Source organism: Triticum urartu, chromosome 2A, assembly GCF_056163025.1.
Source record: "Triticum urartu cultivar PI428250 chromosome 2A, HENAU_Tu73, whole genome shotgun sequence".
NCBI lineage: Eukaryota > Viridiplantae > Streptophyta > Magnoliopsida > Poales > Poaceae > Triticum > Triticum urartu.
Window position 1 is genome coordinate 692,735,390 of NC_141874.1, and position 15,424 is coordinate 692,750,813.

The following is a 15,424-nucleotide window of genomic DNA, read 5'->3' on the forward strand; positions in this document are numbered from 1 at the left end:
CAAATTCAATCGCCGGTGGTAGCAAAAATCTACTACGCTTGCAGCAAAACGGCGTCATTGTCATCACGGGGTCGCAGCTGAGATAAGAAGTTTGAAACTTTTTTCAATGCGGTTGTAACTTTTATAACTGTCGGTTGCAACTTTTCCTTTTTCGTCCATGGCTTCGTTTCCACGGCTGAAACTTTTTTTATAGTCGGATGAATCTTTTTTCATCGCTAGATGAAGCTTTTTCTGTCATCGGTTGTAACTTTTCGTCCATGCCTTCGTTTCCACGGTTGAAACTTTTTTTATAGTCAGATGAAGCTTTTTTCATCGCTAGATGAAGCTTTTTCTGTCACTGGTTGTAACTTTTCATCCATGCCTTCGTTTCCATGGTTGAAACTTTTTTTATAGTCGGATGAAGCTTTTTTCATCGCTAGATGAAGCTTTTTCTGTCACCGGTTGTAACTTTTCTTGGTCATCCATAACTCCAGTCGTATACTGGTTGAATCTTTTTTCGTAGCCGGTTGAAGCTTTTCCTATCGCTAGTTGTAGCTTTTTTTCGTTGTAGTTTGCAGCACTGGGCATCTCCCTGGGCGCTCGATTTTTTTTGTTCGCAAGCGGGGGATGAGCGCCGGCGAGCACACCGATGAGCACGCCGGTGAGCTCCAGTCGTCGCCACCGGAGCTGCAACGGTGGCCATGGAAGCTACAACCGCAGGGATTTGCTATTTGCATGGGACGAAGCTGGTGAAGAGGATGGTCGCCGAGGACTGGGACCGGGACGACCGGCGACCAGGGCGGCCGGGAAAGACGGCTAGTGAGGACGGCGACCAGGGACGAGGAGGGCAGGCGAGGGAGGAGCGGCGACGAGGGGGGACGCGGGGCGGCCGTCGAGATGGGGTTCACGAGAGGAAGACGACGATCTGGTTGGATAAGGATCCAACGGTTCGGGACGGGCCGATCTGACGGCTAGGGTGCGACCGGCCGAAGCGTTCGGCCGGCGCACCGACGCCTAGCATCGCCCGCATATTATGGACTTTTGCCTGACAGAAATAAAAAACCCTCGATCAAGATCAAGTTTTGGATTTTTTTTTAATAGAGAAGGCAGATGCTGGACTTTATTATAAATAAAGTCATCACGGCAAAAGTTTTTTCTTCCAACAACTAGACGATCGTAGGAGTAATAGAGCTTTAAGGTCTTTTAAGATTTGGGTGCTTCAAGCACACGGCCGGACAGACGACGGCCGGTTTGGGACCTGATATGGAAGAACGCAGCTCCAGCGAAAGTTCGTGTTTTTGCATGGCTTGCAGCTCGTGAGTCCCTTGCAACGCAAGCCACCAAGCATCATAGACATATGGAAAACGACCTTCCATGCTTGATGTGTGGTCATGCAACGGAGGATGTACACCACGCAGTGGCATTTTGGGAAGCTATGCGTGAACAGTGGGATCTTCCATCTACTGCTGTCCTGCGCGATGCCGAGCCTGACTGGATCTTTCGCCTGTTGGAGAAACTCTCTGACGTCCAGCGGCTGGCGTCTCTGATGATTATGTGGCGAATTTGGTATGCTAGAAATGAGGTTACTCACCACAAAACACCAGTCCCGATTGAGGCTTCGCGCAGATTTCTTACTAGCTATATCACGTCCCTGCTGGCCATTAGCAACATCCGAAGGCCGACATGACAAAGGGCAAGCAGATGATCAACTTCTCAAGCAGTCTCCAGGTGAACATACCTGAAGTAACACACACTCCATGCTGGGAGGCTCCTCCAGCAGGTCATGCAAAACTGAACATTGATGGTTCTTTTCTGAAGGAAGATGGAACGGCTGGAGCTGGTATGCTCTTGCGGGATCATGAAGGTGTTGTGATCTTCGCAGCGACAAGGGTGCTCTTCAATTGCGGTGACCCCCTAGAAACTGAAATGACGGCGATGGAAGAAGGACTTCGGCTTGCCCTCCACTGGTCTGACCTACCATTGATTGTTGAGACCGATTGTGCTGAGTTGTTGAAGGTGGTGCAATTTAAAGGTACGGACCGTTCGAGGCATGCATTTCGTATTAATGGGATCAGAAGCATTCTGCTGACTCTAGAAAGAAACATTAGTCTAGCTAAGATCAGTAGGCACACGAACATGGCGAGTCATACTCTTGCTTGTATGGGCCGTTCGCAGCAATGCACGGCGTGCTGGCTTCGGAACTCGCCTATGGAGATAGCTAGCATTGTGGACTCTGAATGTAACCATCATGGTTGATTAATGAAAAGTTCCTTTCCCGCAAAAAAGTCTTTAATACCTAATAAATAATAATACATGTTTTTCCAGAAAAGAAATAATCATACATATACCTTTATTACTTTTAAATTTGTTTTCCTCGAGTCTTTCTACAGGGGCTATCGACGCGTTTGTTTTGAAAGAATGGCGACAGTTTCCCATTACTACGCTTTCTGAAACGGCACCCAACATTTGGTACGCCAAGAACGTATTTCGTAGCAGTGTCTTCCGATACGGAGGTTCACAAACTCGAAAACACCCAAATCGAGGCTGATTAGGAAAGCGGGAGTGGGGCGGCCAAACTAAACACATCACGTATTCGTAAAGAAGAAAAGGGAACCGGAGCTTCCCAATACCTTAACCGAAGACATTACCTGAGGACGAACCAAACGCGTCTATGTGGTTCATGTCCTTTCAGATATGGTGCTGAAGTTGGTGTTTCAACATTTGTGGTTTAGAAATATCTGGTACAACATTTATTTCAAAGAACACCTCCTCACAAAATTATTGTTATGCAAAAGAACAATTAACATTTAACATTCTGTAGGTGTCTTTCTAATCAATTTTATCCTCTCGACTACTACTTTGGTCCTTGAATCCCCCCCTGCAAAGCACCATATGTGAAGACACTTGTGATGAACTGCATGCTCCAAGAAACTTATCAATCGGTCGCCAAGACGGGCAGCCATTACTTGGTCGATGATTTGAACTCCGTGCATGCAACTTTGAGGCGTTTGCACCGGTGCTGATCTGCCAACGCCGACATGGTTGTGATGGTCTCTGAGTCGATTCTTTTGCACAGTTCTTCTTCGCATACCAGCTTCAACCTTTCTAGGCCGTACCTATTTGCTGCCACCAGTAAATGCTGCATCACCCTGATGTTGTTTCCGCCTTGATCGTCGTACGGTGGCAGCGACTCCGTGTAGATGTAGTGAAGCATCATCTTGAATATGGCAGGCTCCACGTCCACGATCTCCACTCGCCGCACACCCTCCATTAGGTCAAATAGCTGCGCCGCAAAGACCGGCGATCGCGCCGCCAGGAGAAAACTGTGAGCGCGGAACTCCTGGTTGGCCACGCTGAACGTCACGTCGGCGCCCCTCCCGTCCTCGAGCATGCGCTCGAGGTGGCTGTGCAGCTCCAGAGGCGGTGGCTCGTCCATGACGACGGTGACGACGCACAGTATCGTGAAGCAGCCGTCCCCGAGCTGCGACAGCGATTCCAGCTTGGCCCTCTCCACGAATTTGGGGTGGCCCCACTCGTCGTATCTCGTTGCTTTTGGAGAGAAGACGCGCTTCCTCGGGTCGAAGCTTGCTACCTGCACCTGGCCCTTGGTGTGCAGCATGCTCAACGTGAACCGGGTGCTCACGTCCTTCACTTGGCTGCGGCAGAACACGTACGCGGAGGCGTTGCCGGCACAGTGCCAGTCTTTTCCGCCTGGGTAGAACCTCATCTCCCACTCGTAGCCACCGACCGGGAAGACGCGCGAGCTAACGAACTCGCCGACGCCCATGTCCTTAACCTGCAGGTAGTCGGACACCTCCAAACTGAGTGTGTCCGTGTGCTCCTTGAAGCTGCTTGACGACATGGTCTCCCGTACACGCACCACTGCCGTGGTCGAGCTTTTACCCACGGCGAAGGTAGACGATCGACGACGGATCACGGGCAAACACGATCGAGCCAAATAAATAACTTGGAAAGGAAGAACAGATTATATGGAATTAATCAACCCAAGGACTCCTATACGATATCGGTCTGGTAGGCACCGTAAAGAGCCAAAACTGTAGGTTTTGTATGGTCACCCAAATACTCGTGGTAGGAAGGTCATTAGCCAGGGTCTATACACAATGGACAGCACTAGGCGCCGGTCGACCGGCCGCCGCGTGCCCCATCCGATTGACCCCGCCCGCACAATTGGATTCCTCTTGCTTTTTTTTAGAAACACATGCAATTTTATTTATACTCGTAACAATTACAGATACACTGATTTAGATCTAAAATCAAAAAAAAAATATAACTCCTATGACTAAGAATTACAATGAAATTTTGGAAACATATTCTACTTGAAAAAAAATACTTCAAAGAGGTCCGTAAAGAGGCTGCAATTGGACTGGAGCAACGATTTTTTTTTTTGAAATGGAGGAGGACCCCCTGCCTCTGCATCTGGACGATGCATGCAACCACTTTATTAAAAATTCAACAAGACCTTACAAAGTCATACAAAAGTAAGCCTAAAGCCACCGCCTATGCAACATCTGTCGCTACTCCTATCCAGTTGATGTAGGGATGCTGATAGTCTGAGCCTAATACCAAACAGACCTCACAGCCAAACCTAACATCTAAGACCTAAGATCCCAACCAGGACGCCTGCCGAGTATGGGTCACCCACCAGTCCGTCACACTTCTCAACTAGGACGCCTGCTGGGTATGGGGCCGCCGCAGCTACCTGCCACCAATCCATCTTCAGAGTTGTACTGTTGCATCTACTGTGCCAGGTCTCTCTGCCATCGATGCCACCACGATGCCAGACAACGTCGTCCTCCTGCGCTAGTCCATCTTCGTACATCGGGCGTTGAGTCTCCACTGCGCCACATCAATGTGTAGGATGAAGCACCACTCCACCAAGAAATCCACCCACTGGTCCCTCGATCCCGTGTACGCCTCCAAGAATGACGCCCCAAAGGAGGAAACGACACCAATGCGCCGTCGTCATCCGATCTACTGATTTAGGGTTTCCCCAGGAGGTAGTAGATAGATGTCTTGAACTTCTCCTTGGCGATGCCTTCAAGAAGGAAACACCGCATACCAGCGCCGTCACCGCCGGCCTTGGCCAGGTTTTCACCCGGATCAGAACAGAGGACCTCCATCAAGCAACTTGTACACGAACCGTCACCATCACTGCCGAGGACTGGACGGAGAATCCAGGCCGCCGCCGCCTGACCGGCCATGGCGCCACCATGGTGCCTAGGCCGGCGTCGTCAGGCCCACCATGCCCGCCTATAGACGCTCACCAGATCCGCCGGCCAGCCGAAACCCATTTAGCCGAAACCCACAGGGGCTCCTCTGCCACAGTATCGCGCTGTCACACTCGCCGCCGGGAACCCGCCGCTCCACGCCGCCGGGAACTCGCAGTTCCGTGCGTCGCCGCCATCATCGGCCAGGCTACGGGCGTGGCCTCTGGTGGCGGCAGGGGAGAGAGGACGTGGGAGGAGGCCTTTGGGCCGGCGGCAGATCTCGCCCCCGTGTCGCCTAAGGCGACGCGGGGGCAGGGGAGAAGACGCGATTTGTTCTGTCAGCCCTGATAAATTGCTCTGGTACAACAATGTTTCACTCTTTCACCCGCTATAGTACCAGCCAAGTTTTTTTTACAGCCGGTTTGTAACAGTGGGGTCTGCTACATTTCATGTGATTGTTGTTCTGGTGCTTTGGTCCTTTAGGGTCTTAGCACTACGATTCCCCGATTGTCTACGACAATAAGTTGTGCCCGGCTCCGTCAAGGGAGGAGCGATGACGGTGGCGTGCCTTCGGCTCGCTTCAGTGCTTGTAGTCGTGGCTAGATGGTCTATGGATCTGGATGTAATTTTTATTTCTGATGTTCGTTGTACTGCCATGATTGGAAATGAATAGATTGGAAGTTTTCACGCAAAAAAAAAGTTTGATGTTCAAGGGTCCTTTGGGGCCGATCGATCTTCTCCGTGGCGCAAAGGACTCTTGATGTTCAAGGGTCTTTATTATACATATAAAAAAATTGTGGTCTTAAAAACATGACCTCATCAGTCAATGCGGCAATAGCTCATGCAAAATATAAGTATTTGCAACTCAAAAGGAAAACATACGTAGTACTCCCTCTGTCTGGAAATACTTATTACAGAAAAGAATAAAAATGAATGTATTTAGAACTAAAATATATCTAGATATATCCATTTCTCCGACAAGTATTTTCGGACGGAGGGAATATCAACTTCCTAAGAAACTGCGGTCCGTCTTTAATTTCTGGCCTGGATCAGTTTCTTCCTCTGGATGGCTACGCTTATTTGTCCCCGGGACATGATCCCCCTCCAGAGGCAATGGTCGGTAATTTGTCATGCAGAGCTCGTTGAACCCGCTACTCTCAAGGACGGTGCCTAGGACTTCCGGCGACCACGTAAGAAACTGGAGGCATGCATGCTTGAGCCGATGACAATGGTGCCGATTTGCGAGCGCGTGCATGGACATGATGGTCTGTGCGTCGATCCTCCGGCACAGCTCTTCCTCGCACATGAGCTTCAGCCTGTCCAGCCCGTACCTGTCCGCCGCGACAAGCAAACGCTGCATCACCGCAGCGCTGCGGCCGCCTTGGTCGTTGCATGACGGCAGTGAGTCCGTATAGATATAGCGAAGCATCATCTTGAAGATGACCGGCCTCATGCCGACAACCTTTATGCGCCGCATGTCCTTCTCCGCCATGGGGCCAAAGAGCTGAGCTTCGAAGACGGGCGACCGCTCGGCCAGGATAGAGCTGTGCGCGCGGAAGTTTCGGCCGCGCACCCGAAACCGGACGTCCGCGCGTCTTCCGTTCTCCAGCATGCGCTCGAGGTGGCCGGGCAGCTCCATCGGCCGGGACTCGACGTTGATGATGGTGAGGACGTACTGTAACGTGAAGCCGCCGTCCCCGAGCTCGGACAGCGGTTTCAGCTCTGTGCCCCAGCAGTTGTTGGGTTCCACCGGAGAAAAGAGTCCCTCAAACACGCCGAAGCTGGCTACCGGTTCCTCTCCCTCGTTACCCAGCACGCTCAGCGTGTACTTGGTATGCACAGGCCCGGCAGGGCTGAGAAACCACAAGTAGGCCATGGCATTGCTGGCCTGGTTGGCGTCCCACCACCCGTACGGGTACAAATCGATGCCCCAATCGTAGCCGCCGAAGCTGTAGACGTCTGATCTAGCGCACTCGTCCACGCCCATGGCTTCGAGATTGGGGTAATGAGCAGCTGCCACCTCGAAGCTGAGAGTCCCAGTGACGGTGCTCTCCGGGATGCATCTCGACGATGTGATCTCGGGCACCCGCACCCTCTTCCCTAACAAGTTCCAGCGGTTGGCCATGGCAACGGTGCCAAGAAAAGGGAGACGGGTCACGGGAGTTGGTCTGCGGCCTTGAACAGAGAGAGTTTGCATATTTAAGAGAAGAACGTGGATAGGCAGAACAAATCGGATCTAGTCAAGGACTCCTTTTTTTTTGCAATCCAATCCGAGAGCTTTTATTCAACAAAGGTGTTGTGATTAATTAGCATATATTAATTAGAAGGAAAATCTCCTCTTGTCTAATAGTGCGTGTGGTTCTCTATAGCAACCGACGCGTCTCTTTTTCTCAACCGTCGTGACTTCTAGCCTATGACAATTCATGTAAAGACGCCTTCTACTTGCGTCCTTTGTACTCATATAAATAGCTACTCTATCAATACAAAGATCAGTCGATCATTTTTCACTCAAACACGTTATCACGCACGCTCTGCCGAGAGCACACGAAGGCCTCGCCAACGTTCTCTACGGTAACAATCCGATGGAAGAGGAATTATGCCTTGTGGATAGTGCAACCACAAACTCCATACTGAGGGAGATGAAATATTTTCAAACTCTGAAAAAGATGAATGGAGATATTCTAACTATCGCTGGACGCGATACGGTAATCGTTGGCACTGGACGTGCCATATTTACCCTCCCAGGTGGTACACAAGTGACAATTGAGGATGCTTTGTTGTATCCCGACTCATCACATACCCTAATCAGTTATCGAGATATCCGTAAAAATGGATTTCACATTGAAACCCATGAAGACAACAAAGAGGAGTATCTACTCTTCACCAAAGATCATGGATATGGCAAGCAGGTACATAAAAAAATTCCTTCTCTATCGTCTGGTTTGTACTATACGTACATCAAACCCGTAGAACATGTTGCATACAAAATAATTTTTTTAAAATGTTGACGCATTTCAAACCTGGCATGATCGCCTAGGCCATCCCAGGATCGGGATGATGAGAAAAATTACTAGCAATTTCATTGGTCATAATTTGCTTGAGTCAAAATTTCCTCAATCTTCAGACTTTGTGTGCACATCTTGTGCCACGGGAAAGCTAATTTTGAGACCCTCTCACCTCAAAATACAAGCTGAACCACTTCGGTTTCTTGAACGTATTCAAGGAGACATTTGTGGTCCCATCCAACCATTATCTGGACCTTTCCGGTATTTCATGGTTCTAATTGATGCATCTACATCACACGTGTGTCTTCTGTCCACACGAAACCATGCATTTGCCAAGATAATGAGGCAAGTCATTAAGTTACAAGCCCATTATCCAGAAAGTCGAATTAAGACAATTCGCATGGACAACGCTGCAGAATTCTCCTCACGTGCTTTCAATGATTATTGCATGGCCCTCGGGATTGAAGTTCAGCATTCCGTTCCATATGTCCATACACAAAATGGTTTGGCTGAATCATTGATTAAAAGGATTAAACTCATTGCAAGACCTTTGTTAATGAATTGCAGCTTGCCAACCTCTTGTTGGGTTCATGCGGTTCTACACGCTGCTGACTTGATACAATTGAGGCCTACTGCATATCACAGTACTTCCCCTCTGCAATTGGTACGTGGAAATCCTCCTAGCATTTCCCATCTGCGTAAGTTCGGATGTGCTGCATACATCCCGATCTCACCACCACAGCGGACATCCATGGGCCCACATAGGAAATTGGGGATCTATGTAGGGTACAAATCACCGTCGATTATTAAGTACCTGGAACCCCTTACTGGGGACCTGTTCACAGCCCATCACGCTGATTGTATATTTAATGAGGAACACTTTCTAGCATTAGGGGGAGACTTCAAGTACCAGAAAGAATGTCCGGAAATTGATTGGAATGCTTAACCCATTTCGTCCTCTGATCCACGTACACAAGAGACCGAACTCCAAGTTCGAAAAATCATTAATTTGCAACATCTTGCAAATAACCTGCCAGATTCATTTACTGATCTAAAAGGTGTTACAAAGTCCTTAAACCCGGCCAGAAATGCGCCCAAAAGAGTGGAGGTACCAATAAAAACCACTCAACTCCCTGTTCCTAAAAAGAGGGGAGTAGTACGGTCTCTGACCTAGAACAAGCTTCCAGCAAGCAACAAAGGAAATCGAGGAGAAAAACCTCGGAGCCAGTAAATGCAAGTCAGCTCAACGTTGACAAACACCTTATGGGTAGTATACACCCAGTGGAAGGCCAACCTCCACAACCCAACTTCAGTTTGCACACACTGGCTGGGCCATCGGAACACCCAGACTCATGTGTATTGGGAAATCATGAAGAGTCACTAGGAGTGCAGAAAATTTCCATCAACTATATCAATTCTGGAGAATCTTTTGATCATAAGTCTACGACTGTCGACATTTATTTTGCTGAAAAAATTGCAGATATCCTTCTCACAGATCATGATCCAAAGACCATCGTTGAGTGCCAAAAGCGTTCCGACTGGCCTAAATGGAAGGACGCAATACAAGCAGAAGTTGCCTCGCTTAATAAAAGAAAGGTATTCACTGAAGCAATACCGACACCTCCCAATGTTTTCCCCGTCGGATACAAATGGGGTTTTCTCCGGAAACGGAATGAGAACAATGAGGTGGTGAGATACAAAGCAAGGCTCGTAGCACAAGGGTTCACGCAGAGACCCGGCATTGATTTCAATGAGACATATTTTCCTGTAATGAGTGGAACCACTTTCCGATATCTTATATCTTTGGCAGTGCAAAACCGTCTATCTATGCAGTTGATGGATGTTGTGACCGCATATCTTTACGGGTCACTAGATTCGGACATGTATATGAAGGTTCCTGATGGAATCTCTATCCCGAATACAAGCGCAAAACGCAACATGTATTGTGTAAAACTTAATAAGTCAATATATGGCTTAAGACAGTCGGGACGGATGTGGTACAACCGACTTAGTGAGTTCCTTCTACAAAAAGGCTACTCCAATAGTAGTGATTGCCCATGTGTCTTTATCAAAAAGTCCTCTACAGGATTTTGCATCATTTCCGTGTACTTCGATGACCTCAACATAATTGGCAACATACATGACATTGATGAGGCATGCAATCACCTAAAGATGGAATTTGAGATGAAGGATTTGGGTAAAACCAAATTTTGCTTAGGTATTCAATTTGAGCACCTTCCCTCAGGAATCATGGTATACCAAGCTGCTTATATCCAGAAAATATTGGAGAAATTCAATATGGACATATCCTACCCATCTAAAACTCCCATGGTGGTTCGCTCTCTAGACGTAGAGAAAGATCCGTTCAGGCCAAGGGACGATGGAGAAGAAATATTGGGACATGAGGTTCCATATCTTAGTGCCGTTGGAGCGCTCACGTATCTTGCAAATTGCACGAGACCTGACCTCGCATTTGCAGTGAATCTACTTGCTAGACATAGCGCAGCTCCCACCAAACGCCATTGGTCCGGAGTTAAGAATATCTTTCGATATCTCCAAGGCACAAAGGATCTTGGCCTATTCTTTCAGTTCCGGAGAAATCAGGACTCTGATATGATTGGATACGCCGATGCTAGCTATTTATCTGATCCCCATAATGCCAGATCGCAGTCCGGCTTTGTGTTCCTACATGGTGGAACTGCCATATCATGGAAGTCTTCTAAACAGACTTTGGTGGCAACATCTACCAATCATTCTGAAATTATTTCACTATTTGAGGCATCACGCGAATGTGTGTGGCTTCGCAGAATGATAAACCACATACAACAGTCATGTGGAATTGGTTCAATAGAATCACCTACCATTATCTACGAAGATAATGCGGCTTGTGTTGCACAGATGCAAACATGATACATCAAGAGTAATATCACTAAGCATATTTCTCCTAAGTGGTTTTTCCCGCATGAACTTCAGAAAAGTGGGGAAATAAATATCTTGCAAATTAAATCATGTGAAAATCTTGCTGATTTATTTACCAAGTCTCTACCAAATTCTACATTCCAAAAATATGTTCATGGAATTGGTATGCGACGACTTCGGGACTTGCAAGAATCAGGGGGAGTGTCTCCCTGAACTGTACCTGTTTGAACTATCATATTACATTTCTTTCTCTCTGTGAGTTTTATGTTTCAGGTTCTCATCAAGAATGTTAATGAAGAATTGCCGGAGAAGAATCCTTTTTGAGATGATGATGCAGCCTAGACAATCTTTCGAAATGACGATTCTACCTGATGATCATATGACGATTCTACATGGACAAGCGTAGATTAGGGGGAGTGTTGTGATTAATTAGCATATATTAATTAGAGGGAAAATCTCCTCTTGTCTAATAGTGCGTGCGGTTCTCTATAGAAACCGACGCGTCTCCTTTCCTCAACCGTCGTGACTTCTAGCCTATGACGATTCATGTAAAGACGCCTTCTACTTGCATCCCTTGTACTCATATAAATAGCTACTCTATCAATACAAAGATCAGTCGATCATTTTTCACTCAAACAAAAGGCACTCCTAGCATCATCCGCCAAAAGGCTGGTGAGTAGGAAGGACGGTCTCGAACCAATCCAACTCTCGGTGACCAACAGTGTGCTTACATGTTTAGCACAAAGGTGGGCCGGTACGTTGGCTGATCTTATTACATGTTGAACAACGAAAGAAGAAAAAGAGGAAGCTAGCTCTCCAATTTCTAAAAGTAAAGGAGCCACAACAGAAAGGCTGTTATGATGAGTATTCCAGAGATTGACTATCTCCAGGCAGTCTGTTTCCATGATCACATGTGAGAAACCGCGTAGGCTAGCAAAAATAACTCCATCGCGCAAAGCCATGGTCTCTCCAATGAACGGATCTGATAACCCCGGATAGGGTTTACTCCAAGCTCCCAACAAGGCCGTGGTGGAACGTGCTACACCTCCCGCTTCAACCTTATTGGAGTCCAAATTCACAGCCGCATCAGTGTTTATCTTGATCACCCCCTCCTCGGGAGGTGTCCATCCAAAACCTGGCAGCACCGAAGCATGTGGAAGAGGAATATCGAGTAACGCCAGGTCCTCTCGAATCCTCTTAACTGATGTAACTGGATCAAGTTGATCATCATCATGAGTAACTCTATTTCTAGAGTGCCAAATAGCCCACATCACTGAGATCATCTGAGACCTTTCCAAATCAGAAAAACGCCCATCATAGATTATATCACGGGCCCATGTATCCGGGTGCAATCGTGGCCGACGGAGATCGAACATTGCAAACGCCTGCTCCCAGAACAACTTGGCATGAGAGCAATGCACTAGAGCGTGCATTAAATCTTCATCCATCGCATGACAAACATTACATCGACTGATGAGTTTGATATGGCGGTACCTCAGAGTGCATTCATCAGGAAGGATACCACGGACGACGCTCCACTAGAAAACACGCACCTTCGGCAAAACCTTGAGCTTCCATAACGACTTCCACATCTGCTCTTCAGTCTGTGAGGTTCCGGTAACCGTCCCTTCCTCTAGAGCAATACGCTCTTTTTGATTCACAAGAGAACGGTACGCCGACTTGACAGAATAGATGCCGCTTCTTTCATGGGCCCAAGCAAAAAAATCATCACCGCCACCACTGCGTAGTGGAATATTGAGTATCGCATCCGCGTCGGGTGCAGCAAACACATCACGGATTAGTTCCCGACGCCATGACCAATTGTCTGTATCAATTAGTTGGTCCACTGTTTCCAGCGTCGTTCCTCCGGGTACAATCATAGGGGATAGTGTATCTAAACCTGGGATCCATTTGTCATGCCAAATGGAGATAGTATTCCCGTCACCAACCCTCTTGATTAGACCAACATCGAGCGCCTTCCTGCCTGCGACAATCGCTCGCCAAATGGCAGACGCCGTCTTCGGCACCGTGGCCACCAGGAAATTCCCATCGGGAAAATACCGGCCCTTTATAACCCTGGCGCATAATGAATCCGGATTGGTAATGAACCTCCAACCGTGCTTCCCGAGCAGCGCCAGGTTGAACAATTTCATGTCGCGGAAGCCCATACCCCCTCGAGCTTTTGGAGATGCAAGTTTATCCCATGCCAACCAATGCATCGAACGTCGGTCAAGGGATCCACTCCACCAGAATTTAGCCATGCTAGCCGTCAAACTTTTGCATACCTTATTTGAAAGAAGGAAGCAACTCATACTGAACATTGGGATTGCTTGGATAACGGACTTGATAAGTGTTTCTCTCCCAACGCAAGCTAGAAGTCTCTCTGCCCAACCATTCATTTTACCCCTCGATCGCTCCCCAATGTGATCAAACGTACCACTGGAGATCCTCCCAACCGCTGTTGGTAGTCCAAGGTAACGATCGCTGAAAGCCTCCACTTGGATGCCTAGTAGCAGTTTGAGATCATGTCGCCGGCCCACTGGGGTATTTGGCGAAAAGAAAACTGCACTTTTATCTCTATTAACCGACTGACCTGAGCATGAAGCATAGATAACCAAGATTTCATTCAGCCAGATCACGCTCTCCTGCGTTGCACTGATGAAGATGAGGCTATCATCGGCAAATAACAAATGGCTCACCCACGGTGCCCGCAATGACACTCGGATGCCTCTGTCGATACGCGGGTAGCCATAGGAGTTCAACAAAGATGTAAGGCCTTCTGCACATAACAAGAAGAGAAAAGGAGATACTGGATCACCTTGTCTCAAACCACATGAGGGAGTAAAGTATGGCAAAAGCTCTCCATTAACTCTGATTGTAAACTGAACCAAAGAAACACACTTCATTATGAGGGAAACAAAACTCCTGCTGAAACCAAGCTTAGTCATGATTGCCTCGAGGTAAAGCCATTCGACTCAGTCATAGGCCTTCATCATATCTAACTTGACAGCACATGAGTAATTCTTCCCCTTCTTCTTTCGTCTCATTGTGTGGACGCTCTCAAAGGCTACCACCACATTATCAGTAATCAATCTCCCGGGAACAAACACACTTTGTTCTTCTCCAACCACTGTGTCCATAAACTCTTTTAAACGATTAGTAATCATCTTCGCCCCAATCTTGTAGGGAACCGAACATAATGATATGGGTCGGAATTGAGCGATACATTGGGGTTGCGTACCTTTGGTATGAGTGTGATCGATGTGTCGTTAAACCCCAAAGGCAGCTCGCCACCATTAAGAAAACCCAAGATGGCTGGAACTAGATCTTGTTGAAGAATATTCCAGTGTCGTTGAAAGAAACCCGCCGTAAACCCATCAATTCCCGGAGCCTTCGAAGGTGACATTTGAAAGAGGGCTGCACGGACCTCCTCCGGTTCATAGGGTTTATCAAGCAACATATTCATGTCACCCGTTACGCGCTCGGGGACAAACTGCAGCAGCTCGTTCATATCGTTATAGCCTTGTGAGGAGTACAAATTCTGATAAAACGACTGCACTTCCACCATATCCTCCTGTTCGGATGCACACACTGTTTCGTCCGCCCGACGAAGATTGGAAATTCTGTTCAAACGTTTGCGCTGCGCCGCTTGTGCATGGTAATAAGCTGTGTTACGATCACCTTTCCGGAGCCATGGCACATGCGAGCGTTGTTTCATCCATATTTCCTCTTGCCTCAAAGCCTCACGGAGCTGCAGCACCGTGGCCTTTTTTTCATCATTCGGTCCTCTGCCAATAGACTGCTTCCTCAAGGTTTCAAGTCTGGATTGTAGTTTCTTTACCTTTTTGGCGAGACACCCAAACTCCCGGGCACCCCACGCTCCAAGCTTGCCTTGGAGTTTCTGCAGGGTATCCTGGATACCTGCAAGCCCCTGACCGGCACGATTCCTCCTCCACGCCTCAGCAACAAAGTTATCGTACTCAGCGTGGGACTGCCAAACATCTTCATAACGAAACAGTTTCGGTCCCCGACGTGGTTACACTTGTTGTGACTCCACCAACACGAAGCAGTGATCCGATTCCACCGCACTAATGTGGCGAACACGCACAAGATCGAACCTTTGTAGGAACTCCTCGTTCGCTACACCACGATCAAGACGGGCTTTTACATTCATCGCCCCCCCCCCCCCCCCCCCCCCCCCCGCCCCCTTGTTTATTATCCCATGTGTATGGTACCCCTGAGAACCCCAGGTCCTGGCAGGGAACAATCTTCCAATGCTTCCCGAAAGGCTAG

At 48.1% G+C, this 15,424-nt stretch overlaps 2 protein-coding genes and 1 pseudogene across 2 annotated transcripts; 1 reads left to right on the forward strand and 2 right to left on the reverse strand.

Annotated features, from left to right (window-relative positions):
- The first annotated feature begins 1,662 nt into the window (after positions 1-1,662).
- Positions 1,663-2,235, forward strand: LOC147986804 (uncharacterized). The gene has a single exon (XM_087542164.1). The coding sequence runs from the start codon at positions 1,663-1,665 to the stop codon at positions 2,233-2,235; it is 573 nt and encodes a 190-aa protein (XP_087398290.1).
- A 706-nt stretch (positions 2,236-2,941) lies between these two features.
- Positions 2,942-3,415, reverse strand: LOC125537931 (BTB/POZ and MATH domain-containing protein 2 pseudogene; annotated as a pseudogene).
- A 2,795-nt stretch (positions 3,416-6,210) lies between these two features.
- LOC147986805 (BTB/POZ and MATH domain-containing protein 2-like) lies at positions 6,211-7,332 on the reverse strand. Its single transcript, XM_087542165.1, has one exon. The coding sequence runs from the start codon at positions 7,330-7,332 to the stop codon at positions 6,211-6,213; it is 1,122 nt and encodes a 373-aa protein (XP_087398291.1).
- Between the last annotated feature and the right edge of the window lie 8,092 nt (positions 7,333-15,424).